The sequence below is a fragment of the Leucoraja erinacea genome, chromosome 28 (assembly GCF_028641065.1).
Source record: "Leucoraja erinacea ecotype New England chromosome 28, Leri_hhj_1, whole genome shotgun sequence".
In the NCBI taxonomy this organism is placed as follows: domain Eukaryota; kingdom Metazoa; phylum Chordata; class Chondrichthyes; order Rajiformes; family Rajidae; genus Leucoraja; species Leucoraja erinaceus.
Genome location: NC_073404.1, coordinates 18,622,437 through 18,639,412, shown reverse-complemented (window position 1 = coordinate 18,639,412; position 16,976 = coordinate 18,622,437). Strand labels below are relative to the sequence as shown.

Here is a 16,976-nt window from a genome sequence, read left to right as displayed (position 1 = left end):
AGAGAACAGAAGGACAGCAGCTGGACTGTGGTTAGAACAGTGGAAGTACCTAAATATTATTGCAGTGATAGAAAATAGCCAGCAGGAGGCTGTGGTGCCTAGTACATTTGTTATTTCCAGGGCCTCTGCCATTTCGCTGTGCAATATTTTCTCAAATGTGATCAGCAAGTTGCTGATGCCGCCAGTTCCATGTTTTTTCTTTACAAAATTAGTCTCCGCTCTTTAAGTTCTTGCTTTGATTTAATACATTCATTAGAGGTGAGCTAATCTTTCAATAATCTGACACTCATTTCACTCCTGGAGTTTTATCGTTTATCTTTTTTCCTAAATTATACAAATAAGCTTTTTATTCTTCCCTCAATTACAAATGATGCAAAGTCGAGTTGTATTTAGCTGCCATTTACTGATTTGTGTATTTGAATAGCTCTGGCGTGTGGAGGGGACACTGAAAGAGGTAAAACAAGTGTACCTATTTTACTCCAGCTTTTTGCGTCTATCTTCGGTTTAAACCAGCATCTGCAGTTCCTTCCAACACATTTTGTACCTATTCAATATCTTAACTACTTTGCCTCGTGCTTCTTCTCCCACCGGATCTCTTCAAGTTCAAATCGGGTGAAATATATCACTATAAATATATTGACGATAAAAGAACAAAAGCCATGATAACCTTTTATTATACATATTCCAGTTAGGCGAGTTAAGCTTTCCTTCACAGCTGCCCTGTTACAATTTTTTCCACTCTGAAGCCTTCGGAGTACAAGTTTGAGTGGAGGTTGTCTGCATTCTATAAATCGCCAGATCTTGTCTACACGATGGTATCACCCACATGCTACCTGGTTGCTTTAACTTTATAAAAAGAGACTCAAGACAGCTGGTTTACGTGGTTCAAAAGTAGTTCATTCACATTTACAGCAAAACGACCCATCCAGCTTCACCTATCACCTAGCCAGCCTCTTCTTCCCCTCCCCCCCCCTTATTTTGTACTGCTATACACAGGCCAACTTTCCTGCTACTTTTCAGTTCTGTTGAAGGGTCACTTTTGCATCAACTTTCACGTTTTGCTTCCACAGATGCTGCTTGATCTTCTAGCATTTTGCGTTTTGCCGTACATTCCAACATCTGGAGTTTATTTTCTCTTCATGTTCGTGATTGGACTTTCTTCCGTTTCACTTTTTTGGTTCGAGGAGCTGGTGTGCAAGCTGCAGGCTTTCCTTCCAATGTCTTCGCAGGAGCAAGATCAGACTCTGGCAGTGGCACCCTCTCTTCAGAGAAGCTGAAAAGATAAAACAACATTCCTTTGAGCCACTACATTTAATTCCACTCAACTTCTGAAACTACGAATGTCTACTTGTCCTCTCTGATTTTTCGACTCATTTTGACATTTAAATTCGACATCCTGTTATTCCTTGTCCCAATACACATCGCCTCACATTACTGATATAAATGTTTTATTTGTTCCATCTACACGAGTCAAGAGAGTTTTATTGCCATGTGTCAAAGATAGGACAATGAGATTCTTGCTTGTTGCAGCACAACAGAATATGTAAACATAATACAGAACAGGAGATAACTAACACACCCACTAACATGTCTGTTCCCAAGTTTCTCACAGAACTCTGCACCTAATCATATTTCATTTTTGTGCCAACTGCAAAACTGTTATTGTAAGTAAAAGCAAATTGGTCACAATGACACTTAGGGAAGACCACTCTGCCTACTAAATAAAACATTCAGGAAAGGATACATAGTTCCTAAGAAGGTGGCAACACGGGTAGACAGGATAGTGAAGATGGTGTCTGGCACGCGTGCCTTCATAGGTCAGGGTTTCAAGTACAGGAGTTGGGATATCAGGTTACAGTAAGGTTACATGTACAAGAAGTTAATCAGGCCACATTTGGAGTACTGTGCAAAGTTCTGGTCGCCTGCCATAGGAAGGACATTAACCTGGAGAGGGTGCAAAGAAGATTTGCAAGGACGTTACGAAGCATGGAAGGTTTGAGTTATGAGGAGAAGCTGGATCTACTGGAAGAGGTGATGTTAGAGATTTATAAAATCATAAGGGGCAATAGTAGATAAGGTAAACAGCTACATTCTTCTCCCATGGTAGGGGAGTTGGCATTTCTGAATAAAGACAGGCCTCTCAGCAGCTTTGGAGAAATGAACACTTCTCAACTTTTAAATTTTGTGCTACTAAAGAACCATGCATAAATACTTCTGACACCAATTCCAATGTTTTACTTCATTAAGGTGGTTATTAAGGTTTTATGGGGAACATGTTCCTTATGCAATCATTACCTCTCTCTGTTTTGCTCCAATTCATTTTGTCCATTTTGCTTTTCCAACATAGCAACAAAAAAGCCATTTGTCAGTGTGGCGCTTGGCGAAGCACGGAGACACCTGGGACCTTCAGGGAATGTGTCCAGACCACGACATGGCCACGAGGGCATCAGGTTGACTAGTCTGCATGGGACCAAAAAAATATTGTTAGATCATATGTCCCAACATTATGTACAGCATTAAATATTCCCATTATCTTTCACTTAGAACCACATGGTTAGTTCCCAAATTTCTCTCTCAGAGGAAATAGCTATGCCCAAGGTTGGTTCCACTGGTCATTCTTTGTATGTGAATCACAACAAATTGGCAGGCTGTGAAAGTATGGAAGTAATCTCGGGCAAGTGTAACTGTGTCCATTCTAAAATCAGCAAAACACATCGATTGAACTCCTATGGAAAGGGTCCTGACCTGAAACATAATTTGACCATTTCCCTCCATAGATGCTGCCTGGCTCGCTGAGTTCCCCCGGCACTTTGTGTGTTTTTTGCACTAAACAGAAGTCAGGATTGAGAATGCCAATGATTTTCTTCCTCCTGTCTTCATGAGTAATAAAAGTTCTAACAACTGCTGAAATCACATTCCTCACTCCAGGAATCTTGAATGGATTACTCTTCTTCTTCTACTTGCGTATGGCATGCACAGCCTAAAGTTGTAGGACAACTTGTTCTATTTGATTGTGCACACCAGGTTGATTGCATTCATCAAAACAGGTTGTTTCGTGAAGGTTGCAATCTCCCACCCCAATGGATTACTCTCAGATTGGAAGAATAGATGTAGCCAAGGAACATTGGGAGAATCCAATGAAAATGAGGAGAAATGTTCATTGATTGCCTTTAAATCCAGAACTTCATCTCACCAGATTAATGCACCAACAGTCAAAGGACATTTGACAAGCTCTTAATTCATTCAATACTTGCCAAAAAAAACTGAATTTACAGCTGAATTCATCCTGGAATCACGAGGAATTTCAGTTTGGTCTTTGATTTTCCTATTGCTCAGGACATTGGAGGGGCGATTCAGCCCATCACATCTTTGCCAGCTACTTGATACCTTGCACTAAACGTTATTCCCTCATAATATATCCATACACTGTAAAGGGCTCAATGGTAATCATGTATTGTCTTTCTGCTGACTAGATAGCACACAACAAAAGCTTTTCACTACCTCGGTACACGTGACAATAAACTAAACTAGATAAATCCCATTGATATAATTCCCTCAATGATCTCCCAGTGATCTGTTCTCTCTCTAATGCCCATTAACTCATCACGATTCTCCTGCCACCCACGGGCAACAGGCAACCGTGAAAGAACCAATCCACCAATAAACCTTTGGGAGGGGAGGGGGGGGGGGGGAGAACAATGCAAACTCCACACATACATCACCACTGTCAAGGTCAAACCCAGGTGCCTGGACCTGCCAGACAGAGGCAGTAATCACCAAGTCAACGCTGCAAAAAAGGAAACGTGCATGGGAGTGAAACCGCAGACATTAGCAATGGAGAAAGGCTCGAGTGAATTGTACAATCTGCTTCCCCAGCCATACTCTCTGTGAGGTACAATATCACCTCAGACTGTATTATCATGCCCGAAATTCATTAAATTCCTATTCAGTTCATGAAATGTGGCAAATGAAATAATCTGGGGCAGGAGGGAAAGATCACTGGGACTCCTCCCCCTTGAGACTACCTGAAATGGTTTCCATATTGCTGCAGTATCTTCTCAACAACATCTTCATTCTCCTCACGGTTGACCGAACAAGTTGAATATATAACCCGTTCCACACTTGGAAAGCTCAGTGCGTGACTGAGGGCTTTGTGCTGGAAAGCTGCTAACGCCTGCAGGCGCTGTGTGGATGACGAGTCCTCATCATCTGTGAACTGGTTCAAGCGGTTTACAATTCCTGATTTGGGAAAAGGACAAGGTAAGCAAAAGCCTCTCAGTATGTGTGGGTCAAATCAAATCTCACGGTGGCGCAGCTGTAGAGTTGCTGCCTTACAGCGCCAGAGACCCAGGTTCGATCCTGACTACGGGTGCTGCCTGTAGGGAGTTTGTATGTTATCCCCGTGACTACGTGGGTTTTCCACGGGTGCTCTGATTTCCTCGCACACGCCAAAGACTTACAGGTTTGTAGGTTAATTGGCCTCGGTAAAGATTGTAAATTATCCTTCCAGGATAGTGCAAGCACAGTGTGATTGCTGGTTTGCGTAGGCTAGTTCGGCCTGTTTCCACTCTTTATCTCTGCACTAAACTAAAAAGTGTTTGATAGTCAACCAGTTTTCACGGCATTTTAAGATTTCAATGCTTCTTGATTAATTGCTGATGGGACCAGTCCAGTAGCGAAACATTATTTGTACTCTCCCGACAGTACTCAGAGCAGCCATATTGTCACTCGGAATAGAGGTGGCGGGTGGGTGTTCACTGAATGGAGCTGGCTTGGCTGTTAACGCTCTCTTTATTTGAGCACCTTTTTAATAAAACCAACGCATTCAGCCACCGCATGGCTGCTCTCTTTGCTCCATCCCTGCTTTGTATCCAACTGTCCCTTTACGCATTGTCTATTACCGGAGGACTACAAAAAAATTGTCTGGATTTCACCTATTTTTTCTACCTTCAGTTTGAAGTACATGTAAACCACCTAAACTTTTTTGTTTCAAAATTCTCCCAAAATGTCAAGAAAAGATTACTGACCAGAGCCGCTGCAAGAAGGATCCAGTAAAATGTACTTCACACCCTGGTACTTGGAGTCGCTGGCATCCACTAGCAAGAAGTCCTGGTTGGCCATTTCATGGCATGTGACTCCAGCCCGCAACAACAGAGTGCCCATTGTAGCCAAGCGTTTGGTGTCCAGGTCAAATGCAAAGAGTTTACTTTAAAAAAAGAACATAAAACAAATTGGAAAGGCGAAAAGTAGCCAGGAAATGGAAATAGTAAAATTAAGACTGTCGATTATGTGGGAATAAAGTACTAAAAAAAATGGTAATAACGTTAAGAAAGAGGTATTTGGCTTTACTAAGCCCACTCCACCAGTCAACAAGACCTTGCTGGCAACTCCTGATGTATGCTGGTACTTCCTATTAGCCCGAGAGAAGAGATTTATACCCACGTCTATTTAAAATGACTTTCTAACTATGTTGTCTTGTTCACAACTGTCACACTAGGGAGAATTACGCAACATCTACCGTTTCTACAATTTGAGGTAAACCTTCATTCTTCTAAACTCTAAGGAATAAAAATATAATCTGTCTAGCCTCACTTGACAGAACAACCCTCGCATTCCATGAATTACCTGGAGAAACACCTTTGGACATCACCTATGCTACTATATCCTTTCTTCGTCATGGTATTCCATGACTGCCATCACCAACACCCTATTATTAAACTCCTTTGAAATAACGCCAAAATGACATTTGCCTCCTCAACTACTTATTCGACCCATCTGCTAACTTGCATAGGAAGGAATTGCAGATGCTGGCTTAAACCGAAGATAGACAGCAGGCCAGGTAGCACCTCTGGAGGAAAGGAATAGGTGACTTTTCGAGTCGGAACCTTCTTCAGTCAACAATAGATGCCCTGGAAAAGGAGAGTTAAGTAACGATATGGAAAATGTGCAGCAATGCCACCTGCCAGTTTCTGGACCATTATGCAAAAACAGCTTCAGCTACAAGAAGAAGTGACTGGTTGCATTTGTAAAATTAATCTCTTTCTAGTATCGCACACACCTTGTTTTCCAACTTACTGAGCTATTGCCAGGCTTACCCTTTGTTACAAAGAATAGCAGCGAGATGGCTGGTCTTGTTTCCAGGAGCCGCACACGCATCAATTACGTGAGAACCCACTGGAGGGTTCAAGAGATGTGCTGGGAGACAACTGGCCTGCGGATAAAAAAAGGGGGTGAAAATACATTTATTGGACAAGTGATTGGGATGAGTGATTCAGGCAACATATATAACCCACAATGCAGTAAGTGAATCATTGAGAGCTAGAGCAGGATCAGCTGAGGGAGCAGAGTCATCGCATACACTGATCTAGAACGGGCTGTTAGTTCTTCACAAGATCCTAACATTTGCAACACGAGCAACGCCGCAGTAACTCACTTGCTTTTGACCCATCCAGAAATAAGACATAAACAAAACATTACAGATGATGGAAATCTAAAACAAAGAAAATACCGGAAAGGTTGAGAAGGTCAGGCAACAAGTTAACGTTTCAGGTGAATGACCTTTTATTCGAACTACGCAACAAACCTCTTTAGCCAGAGGGTGGTCTTCTTCTTGTGAATGAAACATAAACCAAAGGAATAGTAAGATCTCAAGACGAGTGTTGAGCAGCCAGGTTGTTGTCTCTGCGTCAAGATGTCGGCAACCTTCTCGTGGTCTCTCCTGTTAATCCAGTTAGTCTTCTCTTGTGGAATACTTTGTGGAGACAGATGCCGACAACACGAAACCAAACCAAGGATAGGACAAAGACTGAGTGACAGAACGGGACGGCAGTTGCCGTCAAAGACAAGGATGCTGGGATACTACAGCTGAATGTCGAAGGTCTCACCAGTGCTAAGATATCCATCATTGAGCAGCTCACATACGCCAACAAAGCGAATGTCAAACTCCTGCAGGAGACACACTGCGAAACAGTGGAGAAACTCGCAATTCCTGAGGGTGGTGAATCTGTGGAATTCATTGCCATAGTCGGCTGTGGACGCCAAACCATTGGGTATTTTTGAAGTGGAGATTGACAGATTCCTGATTTGTTGGGATGTCAAAGGTTATGGGGAAAAGCAGTAGAATACGATTGAGAAAGAAAGGTAGATCAGCCATGTTTGAATGGCTCTATGGGCTGAATGGCATAATTCTGCTCCTATGACCTATGAGATGTAGGCTTTTGCATCATGTACCAGGGTGCGACATATCTGTACTTACTGCTGTGCCAGGAAACTTCCACAGAGTCTCGAGAAATCTATGTTGCAAAATTCAGCAACTTTCTCTCAATATCATAAAACACCATTTACATACAAAGTGACCTGCAGCATCTAAATTAGAATACATCCCAGACATGGGAGAAATAGTTCCTCTGTCTAACAGAAGCATAGATCAGTTCTCAAAGTAAACTTTCATTCTGGCGTCAATCATGTTTGTTCAAGTTCAAGTGAGTTTATTGTCATGTGTCCCTGATAGGACAATGAAATTCTTGCTTTGCTTCAGCACACAGAACATAGTAGGCATTTACTACAAAACAGATCAGTGTGTCCATATACCATTATATGGTATATGGTTTGTGAAATATATAGTGCGAGAATACAATTCTACGAAGTTACGAGCTGCCATTTATTGTGTCAAACTCACACTTTCAGACGAAGGATAATAAATCAGAATATAGAGTTTCAATTAATCTCCCAAAGAGACCTTTATAAATAACATAATCCCCAAAATGGTGGAGGTGGAAATGTGGAACCTGTCCTCTTTCAATGCCACTAAAAGGCAAATTAGATTTTTTCTGTCAAATTGGAATATAGATCTTGATTAAACAATAAACATATGTATTTTAATGTTTCATTATGTGCAGCAGGGTGATGCGCAAGTAGGCTTACCTTATCTTGCAGAATGATATGTCCAGCTGTGTACAAGACATTTTCATGAAGGTCAATCTTTGGGTGGAAAACTAGTAATTCAGGGAGATGAGGATCAGAGACAAACTGTTTAGAAGCAAGATTCTTCAAATGATCTGCACTGTGGGAAAAATAATTCACATGTAAGATCACCAGCCAAATACTGGGTAGCCAAAGATCCATTAAGTTAATGACAATCATTTTCAAAGTTTTAATTTAGAATTGATTATTTGGAGCAAACTTAATGAATAAACCCTGGATCCAGGCCCAATGAAGTATGATATATTTCACCAATTAACTTCACCACTAGATAATAGACAGTCATAGAGTCATAGTGATACAGTGTGGAAACAGGCCCTTCGGCCCACACCGGCCAACATGTCCCAGCTACACTAGTCCAACCTGCCTGCGCTTGGTCCATATCCCTCCAAACCTGTCCCATGCATGTATCCGTCTAACTGTTTCTTAAATGATGGGATAGTCCCCACCTCAACTACCTCCTCTGGCAGTTCGTTCCACACACCCACCACCCTTTGTGTGAAAAAGTTAATCCTAATAATAATAATAATTTTTTTTTTTTTTTTTTTAAAACAAACATAGCTGCAACAAAGTGCTGTACATCACTAATCATTGACAAAAAAGTTAATACACACCAAAAATAACAATCAAAAGAAATAGTAGGAAAAGACATGTAAAATAAAGAAACATCAAAACATGTAAAATAAAGAAACATCAAAAACACCACAAAGAGAGTCGTGCAGTGCAAGAGTGTTGGGAAAAGAAAGCCCCTTAGGAAAGAAGTTAGAGAAGGAAGTAAAGTGAGAAAATAGACCCTAGAAAAGAAACGGCAGGGTGTTCCAGAGTGCCGGAGCAGCAACAGAGAAGGCTCTATCCCCTCTGAGCCTCCGAGTAGACGCGGCACCTCCGCAGAAAGGGCTGACCAGCTACCTGAGGGACCAAGTCTGTGTATGGTTATGGAGCACCTCCCGAGAGGTAGGTCCTGGGCGAGCCCATTCAGAGATTTAAAACAAATAACAGTATTTTAAAATGAACTTACTATTGCACCGGGAGCTTGTGTAGGGAGGCCAGAAACATAGACCACGTCTTTCCCTCTTTGGTCTCCCTTTAAAAGGCGAGGAGGAATCATCTGAACCAAATGTAATGAGCCAAACATATTTGATATCCACATTTTTATTGTTGGTGTCGGCGCATTTTTCCAGAATTTAGGTCAAAATGCTGCCGCTCGAGAATGGACTTCACCTTCGCCAGCTTCCTTAGGTGAAAGAAGCTGGACTTAACCACCGCGCATATTTGGCGATCTAATTTAAAGTCACTGTCCATCCTAAAACCCAGGTTCACAACTGTTGGTTTCACGTACCTTGACAATGGTTACTCCTCGGATTCCTATTAAATCTTTTCCCCTTCACCTTGAACCTATGTTCTCTATGTCCTCGATCCCCTACTTTGGGAAGAGACTCTGTGCATCTACCTGATCTATTCCTCACATGATTTTGTACACCTCTATAAGATCACTACTCATCCTCCTATGCGCTAAGGAATAGAGACCCAGCCTACTCAACCTCTCCCTGTAGCTCACACCCAACATCCTCGTAAATCTTTTCTGAACCCTTTGAAGCTTGACAATATATTTCCTATAACATGGTGCCCAGAATTGAACACAATATTCTAAATGCGGTTAATAGACAGCAGACAATTGGTGCAGGAGTAGGCCATGCAGCCCTTCGAGCCAGCACCGCCATTCAATGTGATCATGACTGTTCATCCACATTCAGTACCCCGTTCCTGCTTTTTCCCCCATATCCCCTGACTCCGCTATATTTAAGAGCCCTATCTAGCTCTCTCTTAAAAGTATCCAGAGAACCGGTCTTTACTGCCCTCCGAGGCAGAGAATTCCACAGACTCACAACTCTGTGTGAAAAAGAGTGTTCCTCATCTCTAATCTAAATGGCCTACCCCTTTTCTTAAAATGTGGCCCCTGGTTCTGGACTCCCCAACATCTTATACAACTGCAACGTCTATTATCTTATTATCTATTAACATGACCGCCCAACTTCTATACTCAATACTCTGACTGATGAAGGCCATTGTGCCAAAAGTATTTTTGGCTACCTTATCTACCTGTGACTCGACCTTCAAGGAATCTTGCACCTGCACTTCTAGATCGCTCTGCAATACTTCCCAGAGGCCTACCGTTTACTGTGTCGGTCCTGCCCTTGTTAGACATCCCAAAATGCAACACCTCACACTTCTCTGTATTCAATTCCATCAACCATTCCTCAGCCCACCTGGCCAATCGATCCACATCCTGCTGCAACCTTTCGCAACCATCTTCACTATCTGCACTATCATCAGTTTGTAAATTATTCCATTAAATCTGGTTAAGGGCCTCATCAGAGACTGGTAAACATAGTTAGGCAATCCAGCAGAGAAAATAGCAGGGGCAAGTTAGGAAGCAAATATCTGAGGAATTGATCGAGTTCCTGCTATTTCCAGTTCTACACAATTGAATTCTGCAGTCAGACAAGTGGTTGTGATACTAACTTGGCTGGAAGTCAAAGCAATAGCAAAGGGATACCGAATTACCTTGACAAATGGTGTTAATGGATACAGTCATAAGAAATGTAATTCACACCAACATACCGAAACATGTAGGGTGTAACACACTGGAGGAAGGAGCATGGGTTCCTCTGGTCCACGATTCCCCTACTCTGGGCAAATGCAGCTGCTCTAGTCAACAGGAAAACATGCCCTTCGGCACACCGCATCCATACAATAGGAAATGCCAGCCAGGGACCCACACCATATTCTCAGGCAAAGTCACGTGCACTTTTCCCATTCTAGTGTACTGGCAAAAATAAAGCCGATTTTGTCAAGGCAGCACTTTGAGACGGTAATCCATGCCTTTGTTACCACCCGGCTGGATTACTGCAATGCACTGTATCTGGGGGTTAGTCGGTCCTCCATCGCCCGTCTCCAGATGGTACAGAATGCAGCTGTTCGTCTCTTGACTGGCACACGAAAGCATGATCATGTTTCACACCTTTTGGCCTCTCTTCACTGGCTGCCTATTCAGTATAGGATTCGTTTTAAAATTCTTTTATTTACTTTTAAATCCCTAAGTGGTCTTGCCCCGTCCTACCTATCTAAGCTTCTTCACCCTTATTCGCCCTCCCGCTCTCTCAGGTCAGATGATCAGCTGCTCCTGATTGAGCCAAAGACTAAGCGGAAGCTCAGAGGGGACCGTGCCTTTGCTGTGTCGGCTCCGAGATTGTGGAATGAATTGCCTCTGCACGTTAAACAGGCCCCTTCTCTAGCTGTTTTTAAGTCACTCCTGAAGACATATCTATTCTCCATGGCCTTTGTAGACCAGTGAGGTGTTGAATTGTTTATTAACTTTATTTGCTTGGTTTTGCTGCGTTGTTCGTCCTCGTGTTTTATGTTTTTTAATTTATTGTTTGGATTTTTGTATGTAATTTATGCGCCTCGTGTTAGTTGTATGTACTGTTGTTCTGCCTGTTTTATGATGTCTTGCTTGTTTTCTTTTTTCTGCACAGCACTTTGGTCAGCTTTGGTTGTTTTTAAGGTGCTTAACAAATAAAGTTATTATTATTATTATTATTATTTGATGTTTGCAATGTGGTAAACGGGAAGAGATTGAACTTTTTTTTCGCCTTCCGTCACAGTGAGAAATCTGTGGTGGATGTTTATGTTAAAATGTATTTTGTGTGTTCTGGTGCTTTTTATTTGTATGACTGACTTGGCAAATTCCTCGTAATGTTGCAAAACATATTTGGCTAATAAAGTAGTATTGCATTGTATTGTCTCCTCTACATTGGAGAAGCAATACACAGACTGCAACACACCTGTGTCCAGCCCACAAGAGTGGTCCTGAGCTTCCGGTTGCCTGCTGCTTTAATTCTCCGTCCAATGACAACAAAATACTATTGACTCTTGAACTCTTGCTCTGACCCATCTGTATGTGGCCTCCTGCACAGTTACAAGAAGGCCCAACGCTTGAGGAACAACACCTCATCTCGCATCTGGACACATTGTAAGCTTCAGAACTCAACATCAAATAATCCAAGTTGACATAACTCGCTCTTTCTTTGTGTCTGTATCAGAATTGGTCATTTCTGCCAATTGTCCATCTGTGATTCTGGCTCTGTTTCTTTCCCCTGTTCTCCATTAGTACAGGTTGACCTGCTGGCCACGTCCCTCCTACTAGCAACTCACAACGCAGATAAAGAAGCATCATCTGCTTACAATTGTTACATGCGGTCTCACCCCATCAAGGATATTCATTTGTTCTGCCCATTCACTGCAACTAGGAACTAATTTGTTTCCTCGCATTTTCAAGTGGGAGAAAGAGTCTCAGACCTGAAACATGAACTAATCAACAGATACTGCCTGAGTGTTTACAGCATTTTAAATTTCATTTTATATTGTAAATATGAAAAATGGCGAGACTTTCACTAAACTTAACATAAAGTTACCAGAAAGCAGTAATCACCAAAACAGACTGAACATGAAGCTCTAACATCAAGTTGGTAAATCCCAGGACCCTCATGTGGACTGCTTCTTCTTCTGGCGTATGGCGTGCACAGCCTAAAGTTGTCGGACAACTTGTTCTATTTGATCTTGTGCACGCCGGGCTGATTGCATTCGTCGAAACAGGGCGGACCTCGTAAAGGTTGCAATCTTCCACCCCATGTGGACTGCAAGCCTTCAGCATCCCTATGGTTCAGGAACCAATGTGAACCAACCTTGACTTTCATAACCTCTTCTGAAATTATCTTGTGCCTGCTAACGAAGAAAAATATCAAACCTACTCAGTTGCCTGCCCGAGGTAAAGGTAATCCTCGCGCTTGAAATAGTCAATGACATCCTCCATGTTGGTTTTCAGCAGATTCACTCTGACATAACGGGGCAGTCGGTAATCTGGAAAGAAAGGCAAAATCTGGGATATTATAGCAGCCCCTTATAACAATGCTGAGAAAATGATGCAGTAGAAGCTTTGAGGGGGATGGAAACAGAATCTGGGGGGGGGGGGGGGGGGGTCTACAAACTGCAGGTAAAAGAACGAGGTATCATGTGACTAATCCAGCTATCCGAAGCAAAGAAGAATCTACAACCACTGGCAACTTTCCTCTTGAATTCACTGCCTTTAAACAGCAACATAGGTAATGCATCCAGTGTTTAACACAATTGCATTTGTTCTGAATGAGATGATTAGAGAATTATCAACATCCAACCAATTAAGTCTCAGATTTGGTCCCTAACATTTACTGAGTTAGCCTTCCCCACATTGTCATATTAGAAAGACATTGAAGTAATCAGCCAATATTCCTAGGTCTTATGTAATTCTCTTCATACATTGATTTGTGAATAGTAGGATCATACTCATACTGTGGTTACTGTAAGTACAGTAAGACAGTTCACGTTTTTTGGACTCGGGGCATGAAATCAGCATAACATAGATGGCGAAGCACTGTTTCTTGTCTGTCTATCATAGTCAACATTATAAATACCATGGCACCATTTAAAGACCAGCAGTAGATTCTCTCAATGTCCTGGACAATAATTTTGCCTTTGATCAACATCTCACAAAAAAACAGAACTGTTAACCAGTCAGGCCTCATCTGAGCCCATGTAGATAAAGTGGCTCAAAGTAAATACACTTTATAAAAAAATATCAGGAAAGATCCTAGGGACGATGTGAGAATATGGTCAAGAAGGATAAATGCAATTGTTCGGATGGCTGGATTAGTCACATGATTAAAATATTTTCACCCTCTGTGCCTGGACCCATACCTTTTGCAGGTTTTGATTCAATGAGGTCCTCGTTGCGGCAAACCTTTCTTTTTATCTTCAGTCTGGCAAGCGTTGATTTTAACTGGGAACGATGTTTCATAATCAATGCTTTCCAACTCCCGCCACACTTCAGGCCCTTCCCAAAGAGGAGGTCATACACCAGTACCTAATGTTTAAAAAGTATCAAATTGTATAGTTTTCACAAGTCAAGTTTCCAAACACAAGCATATTCTTAGCTTCCTCACCCCCTTCTAATTTCCTGCTTTCCCTCCACTTTATTCCCAACCTATTCCATTCTATCCTTCTATTTCACTGTCTGATCACCTGTATACTATCCGCTGATCTAGTTTCTTTTACCAGCCCATAACATACAGGCTAAATCATCTTTACATAGCTACAAATTAACGTAAACGTATGAAGTTTGAAACGTATGAACGGCTCGAAGGGCCGAATGGCCTCCTCTTGCACCTATTTTCTATATTTTCTATGAAGTAGAAAAATCAGTAAAAACATATTTTGTTTCTATACCAGTTCCAGCACAGAATAGAGTGTCATGAAACCTGCACACGCTGTTTAATTATATGTAAAATGATAGAGGACCAATGGAGAAGATATCCTCAAAGTTCCTATCCACGCACTCACGTCGATGGTCATACCTTGGCAACGTTCATCTGCAGCTTCTTCTCCTTCTTCAGCAGGGCTGTCGTGCTGATAATATCTTCCAGCACAGGAGAGTATCTCAGGGTTTCACACACCAGAGCATAGAGCTGCTTAATATTCTGAAAGACAGTAACCATCAACATGGCATTTTCTGTACAATTCACTCCCAATAAATATGTACCTTTTCTCAAGTTTGTTTGGTTAACAATTGGCCGAAGTGTTGCATCCAGCCCAATCTTGCTTTCTTCATTGACACCAGCCAGGACGATCCACAGCAGGGGGAGGAGGAGGGGGGGGGGGGGGGGGGTGTAACTGTGGAAATAGGTTTTCTGTACTCCTGAGCCTGAAAATTCTGATCAGGAATTTAACAATTGTACTAATGGTAGCAGTACATTTGCTGTAGTTTACTACTAATTTCAGCAAAGCTTTTGGCAAGGTCCCACGTAGGGGTGTGATCTAGAAGATAAGAGACGATGAGATCAAACCAGGCAAACTGGCTTTGTAATAGGAGGCAGAGAGTGGTGGAGAATTATTTGTATGATTGGAAGCTACTGGTCAGAGATGTATGACATGGATCAGTGCTGACACCTTCACTGTTTGTTACACAAATTATCAGAAAGTTTACAGATGACACAAAAATCGGTAAAACCCGCTGAGGAACTCAGCGAGTCAGGCAGCTTTCGTGGGAGGAAATGGTCAGATGATATTTCTGATCAGGACCCTTCTTCAGACTGGAGAAGTAAATCCATGTTCATGGATATTCCTGGTTTGCCTTTTAAAAGAATTTAAGAAAACTGTACACTGACTCTGCGCTGACCTGTTGTCTTTTACACAAGTCCATAGTGTGTATACTAAATCATTGATCCATAGCTATAAATGAATGTAAACTTACAAATCACAAAAATCAACAAATACAGTTACAGTTTCCACAGATGCTGCCAGATCTAGAGTTCCTCCACCATTTGTTTTGCTGAATATTCCTGCATTTGCAGTCTCTTATGATTGCACAAAAAAAATCAGTGGTGGACTCAATCATGAGGACAGCTATGGGCTGCAGAATAAATTTGACCAGTATGTAAATGATAGCCAGAGTACGGCAGAAATTAAATCCTGATATGTGCAAGGTGCAAGAGAAGAGGTATAACTTTTTAAAACATTGGTTTGGCCAAGGCTGGAGCTGTACCTACAGTTTGCATCACCAAGCTATAGGATATGATTGCACTGTACCTGTACTAGGAAAATAGAACAATATACCAGAAAAACATGCCCTTCGGCTCAAGTTGTTCATGCCTCAATGCCAATTTAATCTACTCCCCTCCCTCTGCAGTCTTTACCTCTCCATCCCCTGGTCTGTTTATGTGTTTATCTGGATGCCTCTTAATAGTTGGTATCATATTTGCTTCCACCACCACACCAGCCAAGTATTCCAAGCTCCTACCACTCTCTGTGTAAAAAGCTTGGAGAGGGAATTAAGGAGATTCACTAGGAAATTGCCTGCTTTGGAGCTTTTCAGTTATAAGATACAGTGTTCAGGAGGCCATTCAGAGACTTGATGGAGGTACAAAAATATGAGGGTGTAGACAAGAGTAGATTGTAAGAAATCTTTCCCCTTAATACTTTACCTAAAACTAAACTGCAATGGTTTAGGGTAATATATTTTTTTCTTAAATGATAAACTAACTGTTCCTATTTAAATAAAATTAAAAAAAATGTATAAAAGCAGATGAGGCTAGAAACATTCAGTGGAGCAGCCTACATCTGAGAAAAAGTACTGTTTTCTCCACAGATGCTGCCTGCCCTGCTGAATGGTTCCCGCAATTTATGTTCTTTTAAGTTGCAGATGTGCACAATGTCTGTCTTACATTCATCAACTGAGCAAAGTTATAACTTTGTGAAGGAAGGAACTGCAGATGTTGGTTTATACGGAAGAGATACAAAATGCTGGAGTAGCTCAGCTGGACAGGCAGCACCTCTGGAGAAAAGGAATGGGGATGTATCGGGTCTGATGAAGGGTCTCGACCCAAAACGTCACCGTTTCCTTTCTCTCCAGAGATGATGCCCGACCCGCTGAGTTAGTCCAGCTCTTTGCGTCTATCTCAAAGTTATAACCGTCCCGGTCTATGGTCACACTTCACTAAGGCAGGCTCCCTCGGCAACTGACCCACTGCCGGGTGCCTCGCTTCCTCTCTTCCTCCCTTCCCTCACTCACGCCCCTTCCCCACTCCAGGACCCGGTCCCCGGCTCCCACCCGCACCTTGTGGCCGCTGTTAAACACCAGGGCTTTGACGGATCCGCGCTTGGCCTCCAGCTGTCCCAGGATGGCAGCCGCCTTCACGTATAGAGCCATGGCCGCCGGCACACGAGGAGCCGAGCCGCCGAGTGGAGCCGAGTCGCCGGGACACGAGGAGCCGAGCCGCCGAGTGGAGCCGAGCCGCCGAGTGGGGCCGAGTCGCCGGGACACGAGGAGCCGAGCCGCCGAGTGGGGCCGAGTCGCCGGGACACGAGGAGCCGAGCCGCCGAGTGGGGCCGAGTCGCCGGGACAC

At 42.6% G+C, this 16,976-nt stretch overlaps 1 protein-coding gene across 1 annotated transcript; it reads right to left on the bottom strand.

Moving 5' to 3' along the window:
- Window positions 1-657: 657 nt before the first annotated feature.
- On the bottom strand, window positions 658-16,846 carry nsun5 (NOP2/Sun RNA methyltransferase 5). The gene is made up of 10 exons (XM_055657951.1): window positions 16,688-16,846; window positions 14,430-14,552; window positions 13,774-13,939; window positions 12,792-12,900; window positions 7,924-8,062; window positions 6,096-6,211; window positions 5,028-5,206; window positions 4,026-4,239; window positions 2,296-2,460; window positions 658-1,273 (listed from the first exon to the last, which is right to left on the bottom strand). Exons 1-10 carry the CDS (start codon window positions 16,778-16,780, stop codon window positions 1,138-1,140), a joined length of 1,440 nt encoding a protein of 479 aa, XP_055513926.1. The 5' UTR covers window positions 16,781-16,846; the 3' UTR covers window positions 658-1,137.
- Window positions 16,847-16,976: the final 130 nt, after the last annotated feature.

Coding starts and splice junctions, on each gene's coding strand:
- nsun5 (XM_055657951.1), bottom strand. CDS start 16,780: ATGGCTCTATACGTGAAGGCGGCTGCCATCCTGGGACAGCTGGAGGCC. Junction 14,553..16,687: donor TGTTTAACAGCGGCCACAAG/GTGCGGGTGGGA, acceptor ACTGTCTTTCAG/AATATTAAGCAGCTCTATGC. Junction 6,212..7,923: donor ATATCATTCTGCAAGATAAG/GTAAGCCTACTT, acceptor TTTTATCCGCAG/GCCAGTTGTCTCCCAGCACA.